Source organism: Temnothorax americanus, unplaced genomic scaffold (assembly GCF_048541705.1).
Source record: "Temnothorax americanus isolate GAGA-0224 unplaced genomic scaffold, ASM4854170v1 Scaffold4, whole genome shotgun sequence".
Lineage (NCBI taxonomy): Eukaryota > Metazoa > Arthropoda > Insecta > Hymenoptera > Formicidae > Temnothorax > Temnothorax americanus.
In genome coordinates, this window is record NW_027509547.1 from 6,385,103 (window position 1) to 6,406,676 (window position 21,574).

The following is a 21,574-nucleotide window of genomic DNA, read 5'->3' on the forward strand; positions in this document are numbered from 1 at the left end:
CTGCCCGCGAGTTCCCCGTCGTTCTCTGGAGGGGATATCTATATAGCCTGTCCATTCTGGGACAGCCCGTTCAAACTGCTCGTGTGTTCCTAAGACCGCACGTGTACCGCCGTGTCGACGAAACATCGTATAACATTCGACAATTTCGCTCCGAGCTTGTGAGACGAACGGAGACGACTCGAAGTGACAGGATAATTGGGTCCCAATTACGATAAAATCGGGGTACAGTAAAGGGACATGTGTGCCGGTGGTGCGATGTGAACGAGTGCGGGGTACGCGATCAGTAAACAAAGCGGTATCGTTTCGTGAAGTTCGTAGGTGTCGAGAGAAAGGGTGAAAGAGAGAGAAAGAAGCGAGAGGAATCGACAGTAGGTCGAGGGTGGTGCTGTGACCTAGTGCGGAAGTACAGCCACCCTGCACAATGGTGAGTTCGCGGATATTGTATAAGTTTGTAGTGTGTTAAAAATCCTCCAGCTCTACGTCTGCACTAATTATCAGCATTAATAATTTGTGACTATAATATAATATGGATATAAAAAATAATAAATAATAGAATATTTTCGAATTCTATTATACTAAATTAGTATAATTACACGTTTCTTTAAGGAAGCCAAATATCAAGGAATGTTACTTTCTACTGTTAATCACGTTTAGAAAGTTATTTTAGGAAATTATCTTTTGTGCGGCATCTTTTACTTTTATATGCAAAAGAATTTTCTATGTTGATATATGTATATATGATAAGAATCCGATCATTAACTCATATTCTCTTAAAAAAATATCGAGTATAATAAACGAATTTTTTAAGACAATTAGTTTCATATAAAATTTTCTAAGGTATAAGATCTAATAGGTTAATCACTTTAACGTTTATGATATTATGTTCATCAAATGGCAAAATAAATGGCTATTTAATTTCCTGCACAAAATTGGCACAAAGAGAATCCCATCTGTATAAATCTGCATGGATAGTTTGCTGAATTATACACCTCCATTAACAGAACGTACGTAATTAACAGTAGAAAGTAAGTTTCTGGTTTCTGGTTAGTGTTCGACCTCTTTAGAAAATAAAACTCTGTTTAACTCTCTGTTTAATTCTGAAGCTGTAAACTTACTGTTATTCATTATAATAAATAATCTTTTCTCATTTCGTGTACAGTGTGCATATGACTTAAAAGTTGTATTTCATGCTATTTAAATAATTATTTAAGTTAAAGTCAAGTGTGCTGAAATGTACTTAAATTTAAGTACACCTGAATATGTAAAATATTAAAGCTATCTCTTTTTTTTAACTCCGCGTGAGTCTCTCTGTAACTCCATCTGTAAATTATTTTATTAATTTTTTCGAGAAAAAACTTATATTTTAGAGAAAATATCAAAAACAAAATAATAATACATAAAATATATAAAATAATATAAATAATATCGTTTAATTCTAAATTTTTTAGAACCATAATTTTGTAAGTCGTTCTTATAAGATAACGGTGTCGAAACATATATGTAATTTTTTAAATTTATCCCTTTCGACATACGGAAGCAATCCGAAATATCCAAAACATCTGTAATTGTATTTTTTTTTCTCTCGAACAGCGAGATAATTGTAAAATAGACCAGTGTGTCGATGCGTCTCCCGCATTACTACGCTTTCTAACTTACGCTCTGCATGCTGATGCTGTAAAATTTCACAGTACATAATTTACGGCTACTAAACAGCTTAAGAGAAATACCACCGGATATTAAATAGCGATAACATTCGAGAAGTAAAAACATCTCCCTATAGGCATAGCTAATAAAAAATTTCATTGCATGCAGATATATCAATAAATCGTTCCACGTTAAAAATTTACACATGTGAAGACATAGGTTTTATACTTATTCCGTCCAATCAACTATAATTGGGTCATAGTATGCGTCATAGTATGGGTCATAGTATGTGTGTAATTTACTATTCTTTTTTTCGCATTAATGGTTATCCTGAATACAGTCTGTATTCAAGTCTTCATGCCTAAACACAAATCTTACTAAAGAATTGCGGTGTATTATGAAATCAAATAAGCGATCACGTACAATGTGGCAAAAAAATATAAACTGTATCAAGTTTTAATAAGCGTGTCGAAATTAAGCGACAAGCGTCCATTCGACGTGAACGCGTTAAGGTTCGCCGAGTCTATTATAAAGGAAGAAAAAGGAAAAAATGGAATGAAAAAGCAGCGCAAGTTCTTACGCGAAATGTCATTTCGCACGTATCGATAACGATCGTCGGCGCTTTTCTTCCGTAAAGCACGTTCCACGAGTATTGAGATATTTGAAATCTCGTTCGAGCAGGTAGCACAGTTAGACAAGATTGTATAACTTCGATAAATATAGGTATATAACCAACGAGTGTTGCGTGAAAATAGAGACATTCGCGGGTAACTATTTTTTCTTCCTCGGGAAATAAGGCGAATCGAGTGGGAAGAATGGCGAAGCGATAAGAGAGATAAAGATAATAAAGAAAGACGGTCGCTGACCTCCTGAAATGCGGTATAAGGAGCGAAGAGCTGTTCACACACTGACCCGCATTTTGTTCCCGCCGGCGGATAATTCCAAGACTTTTGCCTATTATTCGATTTTCCATGGAGGAGGCGTCTCCTTTCTCTCGGCCCGGGCCGCTTCAACGGGGTATTCGAGTGAAATCTGAATATGAGTTCAATCTCCGATCGCGTGATTTAATGCCCGAATTATAGTTCGCGACCTACTTGCATCCATCACGCGGTGTGAAATTTGTCCAATCTATATATAGGCGAAGAAAAACGTTCCATCTCTGATTATATAAAAACTGGTGCATTTTTCTTCTGTCTTAAAGCCATTTAAAAGGCCATACCTACATGAAAGACCTTGAGAAATACATTCTAATCTGATAATAGAATTTGACAAAAATTAATTGCCTTTGTAAAATTTATAATTCTAATTTTAACATTTTCATATACGAAATATAAGAAACATCAAATTATGTAAGATTTAGATAGGATTCTGTCTTAAAATTTATAGATCCATTTTTCAAGCATTAAAAGAAAGATATGATTTCAATTATTCCGTATTTTAAGCTCTTGCATACGAAAGAACAGAAACTTAAACTAACATTCCGTTTTTTGTAGGAAATTGAATGCGGCAATTAAAAAAATACATAATAAAAAACGTAAACACAAACAATATATAGTTTTACCTCTTTGAAAAAAAAAACTCAATATTATGCAATAACTGCATAATAGGTCTAAAATTAATATGTGTTGATTTTGTATTTTAATTTAGAATGGAATTAAACATTATGCTTGTATTTTATGCAACTAGGTCAAAATTTATCTTCCTAAATTGAACAAATTTCATGTTTCGCCGCAGATTCATTGTGCATGACATTATTCAGCATGCCAAGTACCTTCGTATATGTTTAATCCTAACTGATGATATAACGAATGCATATGCACGCGCTCATTGATTAATTAAATATCCGCATATGCGATCTTGAGAGAGAAGGCAATTCATTTTCGGATCGAGTGTTTTAAAATTAATTTAAAGTATTCAGAACGAAATAAGTAAACCATAAAATGATTTTTAATGTAGGTCCTAATGTTTAATTTTTCAGAACAAAATGCGATTAATATTCCTTCAATATGACATCTTAACGTAGTATTAATAAATACGATTAATATTCTTTTAATATGACATTTTAATGTGTTTCAAGACATTTAATTTCAATCGTTAAGTCTTTAGCGCAATATATCGTAATCCTCTAAGATATTATATTAACGTTAACTCTAAGCATTTAATTACAGAAAAAAAATACTGTGATGCGACTCATTATTATATTATAGTATCTTACAATATAAATCCTACAAAGCTGCAAAGTATTTTCAAAGTTTCACGCCAAGGTATATGACGTCAAAATAGTTTTTCTATGCTGTAAGGTCAGCCGTAAGCGGAAATTCTTGCAACAAAAGTCCGAACTAAGTGGCACGTAACCAGGCAAAGAAAAGAGATCCCCGCCTCCGGCTGCTTAATACTTCCATCGCGTGTCGCTCTCGCGAGCAAAATGAAACTAGGAAAAATTTGCTATCTCCACTGCTCTTCTTAATTACGTTTTGCTGCGACGAACTCACGCGTCACGCTGTTAACACCAAGCGAGCAAGTTTTGCTTTGTCACGAAGAGAGAAAGAATTTCTTTTGCGAAAAGTATGCACAAACACGATTCTTATGCAATAAAAGTTTTGTCAAGCGCAAAAGGTATTTAAATTACCGGGCAAGAAAGACGCTGCTGTGTTTTATGATAAATTAAGCATAAATATCTCACAAGTGTAGGAACAGAATTTCTGAAATATAGATCTCTTAAACGAAGTTAATTATGTCTTCTTCTGCAAACAAAGACGAGAAAGCTGACAAAACTCGTTTAATAAAGTTAGAATTAGTTATGTCACGATACTTCCCTGTGCCTACCGCGTCTATAGTTCATAAAAACTCGCACACGGCGTGTGAACAATGCACACAATCCACAATCGCGACTCATGCGCGACTAATTCCGTAATCGTCCTCCGCGCTAATCTCATCCTCAGTCATTGTCGCACAGGTGTATCCTATTCAAGGATAATGACCTCGCGACGACGCGATGTCATTTTCCAAACGGTCGCGCGACGTGTCTCAAAAGTTGGTGACGAGACTAATTCAGATTAATTAAATCCAAAATCTTATTAGAACGAAACGGAACGATCTTCGAATAGAAGAAAAATACAGAATATTTTTGCGCGATCAGAAAGATATATTACTCCTGTCTTCCAGACATCTAGACTGAATTTCACATCGCACGACTTTTCGTCGAGCGTTACACGTTACGTTTCCCTCATTTCCGGCTCGGTGTTACTTGCTTCTTTTTATGGTCGGAAGTCGCACGAGTAAGCGATCTATCGCGATAGCCGCGGAGAACCGCCGTCCGAATCGGTCTCGGTGCAGCGCGCACGAGTGGGAGCCAAAAGTTCGAAGGCGAAAGTAAAGGTGGAACACCGCCGAAGAAAGTCGGCGACAATAAGTGGCACGCCGATGAGGCGTCGGCCGTCCGACCGGATCGAACATGTGAAACCTGTCTGTCGGTGATTTCCCGGTGACGGGAAATGATCAAGTAGAGATCAAGAGAGAATTGCTGGGAGGCACATTACATGGCCTACGTTCACGTGAAACGAGTCTTTCAGACGATAAAGTTGTATCTACGCTAAGAAATAAATGCGCGATTGTTCAACCATTAGAAAACGAATCTGCAAATATCCGGATATTCGCGACATCGTTTTTCCCAGTGAAAACAATCGCTCGTTTGCGTATTATTGCCCTGCATGTTGCATGCGGATCTTCATCGGATAAATTTGCCGCAGCTGTTATATGCAGAAAGAACAATAGCTTGTGGAAATTATAATGAGTAATGAGATTGAACGATGTTATGATTCGAGCGATACACTACAGATCTCTAGAGAAACATATATTTGTAACAAACGTGATTTTCTTAAATAGTTTAATCTAATCTCTTATTACAAAACTTAATTTATTTGAGATTTAAGTATCGATTTATTTAAAAGAAGCACTTCGATAAAATGGAAACAGCAAATAAAACGCTTTTGGTAAGTCCTATAATATATTTTTTCTATAGGAAAATTTAATTTAATTTGACAAATAAATAATCCAAGTAAAATTTTAATCAAAAAGCTTTTCGTGTAATTTATGAAAAATATATGTATCAAGATGTACTATATTTTATTAAAAATAATGCATTTGCAATTAATTTATTAACCCTCAATTAGCACACCTCGGTTGGGCCACCTCAAATGCCACACTAGTGCGATTTGAGATTTTGACAACTTTCAACTGTCGTATCTCAGTCATTTTTAATAAAAATTTATGTAAAATTTCCCTGGCAATCGAGTAGTGCACTTTATTTTAGGAAAAAAAAATAATTTTTATATGAAAAATTGAAATATATAAAGTGCTGAACAAAAAAAAAGTGGTGCGAATTAGCACATGTGTGCCAATTAAGGGTCAACTTTTTTTACATAGCAATTAAGTTCAGAGCCGTAACGTACTCATAAATAATCCACAACAACGAAATATGTCTTCCAATAAATCCTACGACCGCAAGATGCTATCGCGCAATGCATCACTATTTCTGTACTTGCGTGTAAAGCCTATTTACATGAAACTCGATCGAAACTTATATCGTTCGCCAGTACTTTCCTCTTAGACCCGACGGACACCCTCTCGAAAAATCTGAGAAACGAAAGTTCGCGAGCGACTGTGGATAGGATAGTGCAAACGTACAAGTAGAGCGTGAAATTCCGAAGGCCGCGAATATGCCATTTTTACAGACGTTCGATAAGTAACGTTCGATAGAATTACGCACACTCGCGTATGTGTTTCGCCATATACTCGTCCTTCCCAAGACTTTCAGGACTTAGATAAGACTTACATAGAAGTATTCGTATATGAATGAAGAGACCGTTAGTCGGTCTAAATTCTTTTTTCACAGACATTACTGACATGAAACGCTAATAAAGATTTGAACAAACTATAGTTACTGTTAGTAAAATTAAAAAATGTGTTAAGCAATATGCCTTTTAGATAGGTATATGCTATTGATTTCAGTAGAAAAACAAAATGTTGAAAAAGCATAATTTATCTTCTAAAGAAAAAGAGATATTTTAAATATACCAATACACACACATTTTTTCCAATAATAATTATATTATCTCGAGTTTCTATATCAATCGAATGTTGACCCCCTCGATACAACGTTAGCAATCTTATTTTGTTACATTATGCATTTTTAAAAATATCTTTTATTGGACTTTTAAAGAACTAGAAAGTAGCATAATGTCTCGTCATGTTAATTTATAATCTTATCGTTCAACCTGTTAAAAGCGCCATTATGTCGAACAAAAGTGGCGATGTCAAGACCGCACCTTTATCTGAGGACCCGGGCTAGCTTCCTCGCGCGTTGAGAGAAAGGTGCTCGACCTCCTTTTTAACGTTCTGATCCGGTATGGCGAACATGAGTGGCGAACATGAACGATTGATAATTGCACACATTACCAGCGGCATTGGCTGGACGATGTTGCGAGCGAAGCGCAGCGAGAACAGAGAATGTCGCCCCTCGATGCTTTACGCGTACTTCCACCAACCGAGAGAAAGTCATTTCTTTCGACGGCCACAAACAGATAACTTCAGTCACACCCGCGGCTGGGTGTGCGTGAGAAGTGAGAAGCCATCGGCTAGGATTGAAAACAGAATTACGATGGTACAACTATCATCGCAGGACGACGTACTTTCAAATGTAATTTAAAGAAAATTCATGCATTTTCCGTCGACTGCCTATTTTGTAGTTGACTAAGTATCAAGCGTAGTCATAACATTTTATTTAAGAATTATATATATATATATATATGTATATATATATATATATATATATATATATATATATATATATATTTTTTATATATTTTTTATTTTATATATATATATATATATATATATATATATATATATATATATATATATATATATATATATATATAAGAAGAAGAAAATATCAAATAACTAAAAAATATTCGTGTAGTTTCTTTTCAATATCAAAAATCAAATATTCTAATAAAACTTAAAAAATTTATAATGTGTTTAGAGATTTTATAATTAGTCATCTGTAGCTCCAATATGACTCTTCTTGACATATTATATTGAAGTTGATAAGAGCACCATATATGGATAGATAACAGAGAGTGGAGATGGAGCGAGGAGAGGGAGGAATGGGAGATGAGGTAAAATAGGAAGGACCGGGGAAGGGGGCAGATAGGAAGGAAAGGGGAAAGGGTAGAAGGCGAGGAAGGGAGGAAGGGAAAAAGATTGTAAAGGGCCGTAATGGTCAGGTCGGGACGTGAAGGTATGTGTAAAGGGTTGGATGTGTTAATATGTAGAATAAGATGTATATTTGTAAGAGGTTTGGGACCGTTCTTCTCATGAAAAACGCCTTTCAAACCCTGAGGGGACACGAAATAAAGTCTATCTATCTAAGAGCACCATATATTGCTCGCATAATTGGAACGGTGTAAGTTCTTCCTCTTGGAAGTGAATTTTTCATTCTTTCGCCAAACGACGAGCCGATAATTCTCCGTAGAAATTTCATTGCTATGTACATGCACGCGGTATGTACGAGCAAACGGTCTCATACCCTCGGGATCGTTTTTTTTTCTTTTGGACGAGAAGCCCTTCCGCGGATCGCGCGGGTCCCGCCGTTATTTTACACTCGATGGATTTGTTTCTAAAACGACTGGTCAGAATGCGCTCGGAAAAAATCGCGAAGAAAGCAGAAAAATCGCACGGCGTGTCCGACACGCGATATTCCGTAATGAAAATTACATAGATACGCTTGCGGTACGTAATCAAAATCATGTCAGTAGCACGAAGACCTGACCGATTCGCGTTTGAAAATTACCGTATGGTTCAGAAACTAGCGGATTTTGCATTCACCCAGTCGATGATATCATCATACTGATGATATCATTGTATAAACGTTAATTGCACCGATAACATCAAGAAACATGATTGTGATCTTCAACATGTTCTAGCCACTCGAAACATTTTTTCCGAGATTAACGATGGCTGCACGTTATGCTACAAAAAAAAATTCGACCCATTAAAGTACAGTCGCCAATACAGTCATCGACGTAGAATTTCCTCATTTTTTGTTACCGCATACGCTTATTTGCCGCATAGTTACTCATGCAATCCATAAATCATCATTTTCGTAAAAACTTCGACTGGCAACTTGCGATCTCGTAAGATTGGGTAGTCACAGTCGAGTCATTTATTAGAAATCGCCGTACGCTATTTGATGCGATTCACAGTTCGTTAGCTCCGGTCGCACTCTAGAAGTTTTCCCGACTCGCGGGTAACATGCAATGATGATATCAACTGCGGATATTAATAATCCTAACGACGATAACGTTCGTCGCATAATAATCACAATAATTAATCATAATAAGATTAATGGAATAATTTTAATGCCATTTTTGCGGTCGTCACCTAAACAATTATTAATAACACGATCTAGTATTGATAATTATAATCGCTTTCGGGCTCTGTGCATGTATTAAATAGGCGAAAGGACACCTGTGTGTGGATCGAGATTAAATGTTAACGTAACTGTAACAAATTCAATTTTAAGCAAATAATGAGATTTGATTCGCTTTATGCTTATTAGATTTATTAGTTACGGTTTATTCAAATGGTTTAGTTAAAAAATTAATATTATAATATTTATTAATAATTTAACTAATTTCTAGATATTAAAACCAAATACTGCCCATGACGTTGCAAAAAGTTAAATAATAAAAAAAAAATTATTTTTTTTTTTTTAAGTTTATGCTTGTGAATGGTTATGATTCCATCGATATACTTGCGGATGTAAAATAGATTAATACGTTGCATGTTTCTACATTTTCCGTGTCCGCAACTAGAAGGCCAACTACATTCACTTGGAGTCACCCGACACTTCAAATATTTCCTGCGAAATATGTATATCGCGTTATTATGAAGCAATATAAAACCATACAATTATAAGGTTTCTGAAGCAAATTAATCTTTCGTTTCAATGTTCTTATAATTATTAATAAAATTTAAGTTATTATCTAACAAGTTGTTAAAATTCACTAGCAACTTTTCTCGGTATATATCGGATTCCGCGCATGTATATAAATAGACATAAGCAACAGCCTTAGTGAAAGTTGTCTTTACCACGCGCAATTATGCCTAATGATTCATGCTCGATGCGTTATTATTGAAACCACTTTAGTTTGATGTTACATATGTATTTGATATTATGTATTTAAAAATCAAGATAAAACCGGATATATCGTGCCTGTCAGATATTACGTACGTTCGTTGACCATTTATTTCTTCATCCAATCACTCATTTGATATAAATATCGGAAAATAGAGTATTAATACGTCAGCGGTAAATAACGTGGAAGCAAAAATGTATCGAAAGCAATCGGACCAACATTCGCTGTGTTATTCCAACGCAATAATACGCGTCATTCGCATCTCTGTTCGAGATGATCGATCGATCACTCGCGATGTGTGCGAAACAAGGCAATTGCAAACATCAGAAATAGAAATGTTGCACATCAGTATAAAACTTTCCCATTTTAGAAAAAAAAATTTAAGCTTTTTTACGTATAAATATATAAAGCTAAAATTTAATTCCATATTCTTCGAAAAAGACATATATATTTTATCGCGTAATTATATCTACGTACCGACTGCATATAATGTGGGAAACATTTATATGATATTTAAAATCAATTTATACAATTAATTAAACAGGAGATATGTGCAACTTTATTGACAATCTATTCTTATCAATCAAAATTTATATAACTATATTTGAACGAGAAGCGATTCTCTATTCTTTAATTAAGCGAGAGGTTAAAAATATAAGAATAGGAATACTCTCTGTGTTAACATTAAAACAAAAATTATTCAATAGTGGATGATGACACATTACTATTTATTATTTTAATTTAATTAAAATAGTAATTAACTTTTAATTACTATTTTACTAAATGTAACAATAAATTTCGATAATTTTATTTTCACGTCAAATATCTCTCCTTTTTGCCCGTAGAATAATAACTTTCCCTCAATGAGGAAATAATTCATTCGAAGATTTTAATCGTCACGGAAAGCGATTTATAAAACGTTTGGCGAGAAATAATATCGGAAGTTATTAATAGCATTGTGTATGTGCGTGCGTTTGTTCGTCGCAGCATTGTCGTATTATGAAAAACCGCAAATTCCATTAAAACTATAAAGTCGTGACCGATTCATTGGTCCATGATCTCGATTACTTATTCGCATCATGATATACCTAGCTGCGGTGAAATTGCGGTTGGTTTCTTGTTAACTTCCGCACGAAGAGCGTTACCACGTTTTGTCTGTTACCCTCTGATGCACTTTGCATCCTGTTCCCCAATACACGAAAACAATTCTATCTCCGCATTATAATAAAATATATCTCTTATTGATAAATTTATTCAATTATTACTAAAATTATTAACAAATAAATTTCTCTTCTTAATAATTTTGTTTATTATTCTATATATAAAAAATAATTTTAATTATTTAATTAATTCTATACCTTTTTGATTATTGAACTTGGTTTCAAACGATCGACGATTCGTGGCAGAATTCCAAATGGAATCCCATTTAGAATTTTATGCATCGTTTGTATACGCAATTTACCCCGTATTACGAAACTGAAGTTCACGTCATTTACAACACGCAACGCGAGCGCACGAGAGTGTTTCGTTAAAAAATATATAAATTACACCAAAACGAACAATTCGACATCGATGTTGACCCAGATCCACCGTGCAAAATCAATCAAAGCAATTTTACATTGTCAACGTAGCGTACGTCGCCGTCGCCGAAATTAATTACTTAGCGTCCCACGACCAATTAATCGATATCGTCGATTTTAGATTGTGCGGAGGTGCTTGACGCCGACCGCGGTATTCATCGTCCTAACGTTGTTAGACGGATTCGGCGGATGCACGGCTGAGCGATGGTCACGACAAACCTCTAACAGCGAGTGGATTCCCCTGGCTAATCCGGGATCCGCTCAACTGTCGCTGAGTAAAGCGGAAAGCGGGCTTCTGTCTAGCAGCACGCATTTACCGAATCCAATCCAAACGCTCGCGTTACCGCCCGCCCTTCAGCATCAGTACCAGGAACAATTGCTTCAGCTGCAGAAGACGCAGGAGAGTATTCAAAAGCTCCTCCTGCTGCAGCAGCAGCTCAAAGCTCAGCAGCAACTTCTTCAGGTAAAATGATTTCCGCTGCGTTAATGCGGAGAATGCAAGATACTTTTAAATCTATTTCTTTTTAATAAAAGATATTTACTAGTGAATTCAAGAATTTATGTTTCCTACAACTTACTTTATCAAATGATACATGCTTTTAAAATCTGTGTGTGTGTGTGTGTGTGTGTGCGTGTGTGTGTGCGTGTGCGTGTGCGTGTGCGTGTGCGTGTGCGTGTGCGTGTGCGTGTGCGTGTGCGTGTGCGTGTGCGTGTGCGTGTGTGTGTGTGTGTGTGTGTGTGTGAAGCTACGTTTATATTTAAAAAATAAAATAAAGACAAAAACATTTTGTATAAAAAACATTATTTACTGTTCCACAATTAAACGTACTTGCTTCTACAGGTGCTTTATTAAATTTAGTGAGAATTCGAAATTGTATATATATAATTAAGTTTCAGTTTCTTTTCATTTATTTCTCTTTTGCCTTCATTTACTCAGACTCAGACGTTCCTGCCCGGCGATTATAGTAGCGCCGAAGCTGAGAAACAAGCGTTACCTCAGAGTTCCTTAGGCAATTTGCAAACGGCACCCGAATTAGTGCCGAATACTTTGGTACCCCCGCATCTGTCCTCGGGAGCACTTCCGCCGGTACACCCTTCACAGAATTTCCTATCCCAGAGACCGGGTCAGACCTATCAGAATCAGGAACTATCGAACTTGCCTGTTCAGGGTCAAGTTGTATTGCAACAAAACGTGGAAGATACGCAGCAAGAAGGACCGCACGCTTACGTAGCGAAACAAGGAACTCAGCAACCCGAAGGAAAACGTTGGAAAGGACAATCGAGTCCAGGATTACCGCAATCTTCTCTGATTGGAAACGATGAAGAGGAGGTTCGTATAATAAAACCTTTATGTAGCTTGCTTTCTTTCTGACATCAGATGTTCTTTTGACCAATCCTTACATGTGCATCTCTGGCTCTCTGCGATGGTATCGTTAGATTAAACAGAATTAGAGCGTGCATAGAATACGCAAAATTTATACATTAACCCAGCGAAACCGGAACTAAGCGTGCAACGAGATCATAAATTAATCTGGTTTCTCAAACACAAAAGTGGAACCTACAATAATGACTACTTTCAGCAAATAATGAATCTTACAAAGAAATAAGTGCAAAAATTTCAATTATCTGATATTCTATCACACTTACAATGAACTACTTACAATAATTGATATAATAGACAATTTTCATAATTGTTGTATGTAATAATGCAATATGTAATTAATACGTAATAACTCAACATAAATAAAATTTAATTACGTCAATATATTTATCATACTAAATCAATTTTAAATAAATATTTTATGAATAAGATATTGTTGGATTTTTTATTCGTTAAATCCAATAGTCTTTTATATTAGAATTTATGTTTACCATTTAAAAAATTTATAAATACAATCAGAATTAAAGATATACATTTTAACAACAGCAAATGCGCGATCTCATAGGTTCAACTAGTATATGTCCCGGCGGAAACGTTGGCACAAAAAAGTCAACTGAAAAGAAACCGCGGAAGGAAGCAATATCCCATCCGCCAACAGCATCAGCAACGAGATCAAGAAAATATCGACCAAACCTCTCTTTCGCCCGATCAAGAAACTTTCGCGCGGCAAGTGCTGCAGCAGATCCAGAAAGAACACGAAGAGAAGGCGCAGTTCCTGAAAGATGAACGCGTGAAAGAGTTCATCAGATTAAACGAGGAACAAAAGGCGCTTGAACGGAAGACGCGATTGCAGCAAGAGGCCCTTCAGAGAGAACAGGAACTGTTGCGACAAAAAGAGGCCGATAAGAAACGAAAGGAATTGGAAAGGCTGGAGGAAATGGCGAGGCAACGAGAACTGGATCGAATTCGCGATGCTAGAGAAAAGCAGAGGCAGGAAGAGCTCGAACGACGACGGCTTTCTGAACTTCGCGTCAAGGAGGACAGACGTCGCGAGGAAGAAGCCAGGCAACGTGAAGAAAGGCAGAAGTTGGAGCTGGAGCAGCAGAGGATTCTGGAAAGTCAACAAGAGGATCAATTGCAAACTACCAGTCCGAATTTCCAAAACGCCCAGTCCCAAGCCCTGATCCGCGACCAGGGGCGTCGCCAGCACTTCACGGATTCCGCCAGAATCAAGAAGCTTCGCGGCAGGCAACGTCCACGGGTTAATCAATACCAGGAACAGTCGAATTACCGCGAGGTCACTACCACGCCGTCGCCCAATCAGCCGCCCCTCTCCGTTTACATGGGCAGTCCAACGTCCAAGACAGTAGATAACGTCAAGGTTACCGATGTCTTGAGACTCTTAAGAAACGCGAAAACCATCGCCGTTCTAGATAACGTCGGTCCCAATAGTCCACAGGTATTCGTGGGTCCGTCTAACCTGGACCCGCCCTACGGTTACGTGAAGTTCGATCTTCCCTATTTGTCGTCAATCGATCACAACAGAGTGGAACGCAAAGTAGATAAACTTCCTTTCTTCGTCGCTCCGCTAAGCTTCGACCCGCCCCCGGGTTATTCTAAAATTCCCTTCCCGGCGCCGCACATTGGTTCCGTCGTTGTCAACAATCTGTCGGAAGCATCCACGGAACCGAACACCCAGACGGACGAACAGAATCCCAATCCGACGCCATTGATCCAGCCGAACTCTTACAGCGACGTTGATCATAGCGGATCCATCGCTACCACCGCGTCCTACGATTCCTCGACCGATCAAAACTTCTCCCCGGAATCCAGCAGCCCTAAGTACGATCCCACTTACTCGCCGCCCTCAAGTTCAAAGTTCAGATTTAGACAGTACTACGACAATAAGCCGACCTCCGTGGGCGGCACGTCATACTACAGTGAACAGTCGACCACGAAGACGAAACCGAAGCACTACTACGAACAAGAAACCAAGTTGACTACTCAGCCTCCAAAAATCGAGACGACAGCCAGCTATAGACAGGAAGTGTCCTATTCTAACACACCGAGTTTCCAGGACAGATCAGTAAGTCCGTACGATACCTCTACGAAAGAACAAGATCTAGCGGCCCAATTGGCGCTTATCAATCAGGAGCTTGCCCAACAAAGAGAGCCTCAGAAATACAATATCGCCGAACAGTATCATTCCCAGTCTAATCTGGGCGAATCGTACGACGACGCCAATGACGTCAGAGGGCCAGTTGGACCAACGCAATACAATTTACCAGCAGAATTACCGCCGATCTCTCCGCACTTGCCGGGCTTAGTAAATTCCTTGTTGGATAAACAAGAGGGGAATCTTCCTGTCGCTTCGACGCCACCACCGACGACAACCACGACCACGACGCCAACGACGACTACTCGTATAAATTCCACGACTTACAGACCACGAGGAAGGTGAGTGTAATTTTATAATAATTTATAATATTTTCTATGCAGCAATTTTTTAAATACTAATTTTTTTGTATAAAATAATTTCGTTATTTAAATTTTTAAAGAAATAAATTATTTAATTTTTTAAAAAATTTACAATTATTAGCCTCGATTTAATATAATTCACATATCTTTTCATCTCTGTTATTTTTCAAGATTTCCTTATTGGTGTTCAAGATACGCATCGTAACATAATTTGTATGGAAAACATGAAATTTTTCCACATAAAAGCTCTTATGCCATTAAGATCTAAATTGATGGTTTAAGACTAAGTAGAGCATAAAAATTTTTCAATCATACATGTCAGTAAAACGTTAATATATTAGAATTACGTCTGATCGCGCACAGAGGCAGAAATGTACCTACAAGACCCAGAACGACCCAGGCACCTGGTAATAGAACGGAAAGAACCCGAAGACCAACGCACAATCGAGCCAAATCTAGATTTACGACCACAACGGAGGAATATCGCGAGTCCTCTTACGAACCAACGAAGGCGAAGACGCCGGAGACCACGCAGAAATATAACGCGGTAGAACAACGAAGACCAGCATCCAGAACGCAGAAGCACAGAAATCGAGATAGAGCGAATCAATCCGCGGTAATTTTTAATCCCACTTATTATTCACACTATTCTAATATATCAGGATTAGAATTCCTCTAAAAAAAAAAAAAAAAAAAAAAAAAGGGAAAACGTGGAGTTTGCATAAATATTGTTCTCTAAACTTATCCAGGTTCAAAGTCAAGGAGCTAACTACGAAAATTACCCGCAGAGCGATGCATCTCCCGACGCGTACTCACCGCCGAGTGGACCCGCTTCTGGTCCGGAGAATTATCCGACCACTCCCATGCAGACCGAGAATTACCCGCCGTCGTTGCGCGAGGTCCAGCACAGCACGCCCATAGTGTCCGATGATTACGCCAGGAGTCAGAATTACCCGCAAAATCGCCCTCAAGAAGCGCGCTATCAGCATCAAGACGTGATGTACGATCAGAATGGTGACCACCAGCAAGCGGGACTCGAGAAAACACCGGTAAATGGATTCAATTATCAAGTTGCAAACGAGAATTCACCGGACCAAACGATTTCCCAGAGACCCAAGGAATATCCGCATTATCAGGAAGACTACAATCTGGCCACGACGGTGGAATCGCGGCGAGTCACACCCGGCGAGGAACATCGGTATTCCCCGATTTATGAGATCAACGTGGCGCAAACTCAGCCGGATTACAACGTCGGCGGGCAGAATTCGTTCCGCAATGACGACGGCAAGATCGAGAGTGCCGCGATAGAGACTGATCCGAATGCGTCACCGATCTTCGTTCCGCTTCAACAGAGCAAGCAGCAGGATTACGACATGCAGATTCCCTCTACAGAGCCGTCGCTTATCGAAGTATGTGTACAAAAATAATATTTTTGTAACGTTATATAAATGTAGTTGCATTTTCTAAAGTAACACTCTTAAGTGACAAAATTCTCCTTGAAATTTTACCAGAAATGAGATAAATTATAATTGATCATCATAAATCATGCATATAAATAATTAGATATCATATGCCATTGATACATAAAAAGAATAGCATACTGTAGAAATGTTTCATAAAAAATATTACAAATATATTTTTCTATACAACATTTAAATATAAAGTTTAATATTTTTAAAAAATGCAGAGTTTAAATATTGTTATAATTATTTCTGTCCCAGATCGCCACAACTAGCACGACCACTCCGGCGCCCGTAATAATACGTCAGCGAGTTCGAGCTCGCTTAGGAGGCGGTCGCACTCATCACGATTCCGCGATTCAGACGCGACCCCGTAACTCCCAGGACGAGTACGTGCGTTTCAGCGCGGTGAACAACGATTCCGGTCGCGGCGCCGGTCAGCGGCATCGCGACGGATCGAGGACTAGGACACGCGCGCGTCCTCAAAGTCACGGGTCGCAGGTGCAAACCGAGGGTAACGAGTACATAAAAATACACGCAAATCAGCAGCAGAGGCTGGTCGCCACCACCATACCGCCAACGACGACAAGCACGACAGCTCGCACGGTGGAGGAGGACGTCGATTACGGTTTTATAAGGCCGCCGAATTTCCAACCAGCGCACCCGGTGCACCCGGTGCATCCGGCGGATAACAGATACCAAGCGCCCATTACATATAGACCTGCTTTATCCGAGGTACGTTTCGCGAAATAATAGGAGAAGAGTAACTTTTTAGATGCAAAAAAAAAAGAAACAAATTTTTAAACAACAATCTTTTCCGTAATGTTTCAAAGAACTCTCGTATTTCAATCAAGAGTTTATACTGATTGTCATCACTAATAGAACATGTCGCTCATAATAGTTTTTCATAAAAAATAGTAATTCTTAAAAGCATATAAGTTTTTAGATTTTTAGATATTTTTTTAGGTATTTTAGAAATAAATTCTTGTATAACAATCTATCAATCTTATTTTCGATACCTAAAATTCTTCAATTCGTTTTAATAGATATTGTCCAAAAAGTCATTTTCATCAGATACTTTAAAATGAAATTTCCGCGTAGCACTCCATCAATTTTCTCTTCAACGCACTGCATCGCGCAGAAAGCACTCGAAATCACCTTTCTGAAACGCTTAAAAAATAAATATACATAAACACGCCGCAGATACAGCACATCTTCTCCAACGACGAGACGGCGGTAGAGTCGAGCCCGGCTCATATTTTGAAAAATCGTCCGAAATACCAGACCTCGAGCCGTCGCCCGACCACGAAGTTATTCACGACGACGACGACGACGAGCACGTCGACGGAAACGGTACCTGTTGCGACGACGATGCCAGACGATGCCGTGTATACTACAAAATCGAAAACGAGATTGGACGATCCGAAATCGACGAGAACACGAGGAAGAGTTCGCCGGCCGGGGAAGAAACGCACCACGACGACCACAGAATCCGGCCTCGAGGCGAACAACGAATTGCCGCTAGACGAAAACTACCCACGAATAACGCCGCAACAGCTGCCGGTGACGGCGAGCGGACAACAGCCTCTCTACGACGAAATTTTCGACGTCGCGCCGCAATTCGTGCCGAATCAGAATCGACCGGCACAGTTTTACGAGGAGAACGGCGAAAACGTAAGTGAATTCTCTGACGGGATTGCATTGTGAAGCAAAAACATGAAATGTAATAAACAGATATTGGAAAAAGAATGAAACGTAAAACATTTTTCCTCGTTCCTAATATAAAAATTTATTAAACTGTCTAAATATTTGGCTAAACTGTTTCCAATAATTTTCTAAAAAGTGTGACTCGCTTCTTTAGATTGCTAACGTATAATAATGTGTATACGTATGTTTCCAGTATCCGCCTCAAGAATTTGTCCTAAACTTCGGCAATCTGCCGGAGCAGCTGTCGCAACGCGAAGAATACGATCAGACCCAGCTGGCTAGTATTCCGAAGAAGTATAGCCACTCGAGTCGCGCGAACTCGGACGCGAGCGCGCACGCCACAGGTGACATTTACGGCGCCGAAAGTCAGTGGTCCACGAAGTTGTCGAAGACGTCGTTCCAGCCGAGCTTCGCCGAGAATCGCGTGTCCGGTGAATCGAAGAGGGGCCGAGGCGGAACCGGCAACGATCAGGAGAACGAAAACACGCCCGAGATCATTACGGCCGGGCCGGAAGAGTCGTCGGTGACGATGGTCGTTTCTTCCGACTATCAGAAACATGCGAATAACGCCGATAACACGGACACGGTGATCGATGGCTTCGAATGGAAGACGGCCGCGCAGGATCATAGGGAGGAATTGAACGCCACGACGGCAGAGACAAATTCGTCGACGACAGTACTTCAAGATCAAACTCGAAACGATAAGGAAACATTGCCAGGATCGCGGGATTGGACGAGCAGCAAGAACTTTACGGAACAGATAGGCGACGGCACGAGGATGACAAAACCTGACTCTCTTCCCGGTCGAAAGGTAAATTACTCTATAAAATAAAAGTATAGGGGATAATCGAATATTTTTTAAATATTATAATATATATTTAAAATTTAATTTTATAATTTTAAACATTATGTAAATTTTAAAATACACAATTTATTTTAAGCAATAATAAATTCGAATGTAATATTGCAATTTAAGTACCTTACTATAAGCCACCTTTTGTGATATTCTATTCTGCAGAAGACAATAAGAGATATAAAATAAGTCGGACATTTATCTTTCAGACTCGAAGAAGGAAAGTTCGCGTGCGGGTAAGACCTCTTGTGGACGATTTCGTCACCGCTGAATCTCAACACTACAACTCTGCGGTGAACAGCCTAGTTCAAGATCAATACAAGTACAATTCGATTCACGATTCGAGGTTCACCACTGCCCAGCCGATTGCGACGACTGTCACCGCAAGTACCGCGATGGCCGCAGAATCGACCAAGAAATCGCTCCTTCAGGATTTCCTGGAGGAGATGCTGAAGAACGACGAGGTCTCCATCCCGACTCGCGTCACTTCGATCACTACGGAGTTGCCCGACCGGACAATATCGACACCCATGACGACGCCGATGACCACGCCGTACGTTTTTCCCAATAATGGCGAAGTTACAACCTTGAAGGAGAATTACACACCGATCGATACGACGCTGATACCGAAAATTAACGAAGAACGCGTTACAACGATAAATGAAAATTCGAACGGATCGAAAGACGAGTCCCAGGAAGCGACAACTTTGTCGCGAGAAGAAACTGAAGTGCGAAAAGAAGTTAAGCCGGAAGAAAACAAAAATTCTCGGAAAGACAAGCAGAATAATTTGGAAAACGTCGTATTTAAACAAAGATATAACTTGCCACATTATCCCGACAGATCAGGAAAAAACAAGGACGAGGGTAGCATAACAAAACTGATCGGCTTCCCGAAGGAAGAAACGCGAAAACTGAGTGCCATTGGTAAAGAGAAAGAACATATAATGAGATTAAAGAAGCAGGAAAACGTCGAAGAAAACGAAGCGCATCCGAAGAATCATAGGGTCAAGTGGAGCGAAGTAAAATACCCGTCCTTCGATACGTCGCAAACTGCGTCGAATTCGTATTCTACGACGACTATCCCCGGTATTGTTACGCGAGACGAAGGCAATGGCAACGTGAAAACGTTCACCGACTACGTGAAGGCCATCTTTGACAGCATGAAGAATGCCGAAGAGGGTGAGAAGGAAGAGGCGAAAGTGGTCGCAGCTAAAAGTGAGACAGATAATTATAACTTAAATGATACCGCTTCGGCGCACGCGAAGAAAAATGAAAAGATCGATCGAAAAGCCGGCACGACTGGCTCCTCGCAGGACATTTCCACGACGCAACGTGTTGAAGTTGAAGAGAGCGAGACGAAAGCCGAAGAAACGCAGGAAGCGACAACGAAGGAGAACGCTACCACTCTCGAATCAACCACACTAATTCCAGATACAACTACGAACACGGTACTGTCCGAAGAGACCCTGGTAACGGAGCCTTCCACGACGACCACGAAGACAATCAGACAAACAAACGACGTGCTTAGAACGAACTCCACGATGTTGGGCAAGGTCCTAAGAACCTCGACTACTACGAAGGTGTCTCACATGACAGAGATTTGCTATAGAGGTCGATGCGTGATGACGAGGCCCAAAATGGAGGATATTATGAAGAGATGAGGGAAACCCGATGACTCGTCGATTCGGTTGTGGGATTATCTCTAGCACTTTCCTGTCCGGTTCTTAAACAAATTAAAGTGAAACAAATAATGTGACGAGCAAGAATCTTGAAAATTCTTTATTAAATATCTGTCATTGCTGAGAGAGAGAGAGAGAGAGAGAGAGAGAGAGAGAGAGAGAGAGAGAAATGCAGTAAAACGAGTAACTTAACAACATCAATATGATAAGAATTGAATAAATAATATGAATAAAAAAAATAACTAAAATTTTACCGGACAGAAAAGTGTTAACTTTTGCACTTTTTGCATAACCTTTATTTATTGATAGAGATATATCGTATTAACAAATCAAATCTTCAAAAATTAATATTTTTATTAACGTCCGAAACTACAGTTATGTCTTCATATTCTCTGAGATTGCGCTTCGTGTGTTAGAATTCTTTTAATTACACACCAAATCATCAATAAAAAAGTACCATTTTCATAAAAAATAAATTAATATTTGATCTAAAAATGTCAGCTGATATACGGCGCAATAACAGAACACTAAATTGATCACCAAGTTTCCATCTCACACATACACGTAAGGAATGATCAATATTCTCCCCAG

At 38.9% G+C, this 21,574-nt stretch overlaps 1 protein-coding gene and 1 long non-coding RNA gene across 5 annotated transcripts in view; one reads left to right on the forward strand and one right to left on the reverse strand.

Moving 5' to 3' along the window:
* Window positions 1-21,574, reverse strand: part of LOC143902579 (uncharacterized) — an 82,395-nt gene that overhangs the window by 35,292 nt on the left and 25,529 nt on the right. The gene's annotated exons all lie outside the window — the stretch shown is intronic.
* Window positions 90-21,151, forward strand: LOC143902473 (uncharacterized). Of its 2 annotated transcripts, XM_077415409.1 has the most exons (11): window positions 90-424; window positions 11,547-11,888; window positions 12,363-12,755; window positions 13,372-15,263; window positions 15,648-15,900; window positions 16,034-16,333; window positions 16,394-16,693; window positions 17,006-17,479; window positions 17,948-18,418; window positions 18,645-19,262; window positions 19,514-21,151. In XM_077415409.1, exons 1-11 carry the CDS (start codon window positions 422-424, stop codon window positions 20,963-20,965), a joined length of 6,498 nt encoding a protein of 2,165 aa, XP_077271535.1. In that variant the 5' UTR covers window positions 90-421; the 3' UTR covers window positions 20,966-21,151. The 2 variants fall into 2 exon arrangements, with proteins under 2 accessions (XP_077271535.1, XP_077271534.1); XM_077415408.1 differs by having other exon boundaries at window positions 16,034-16,693.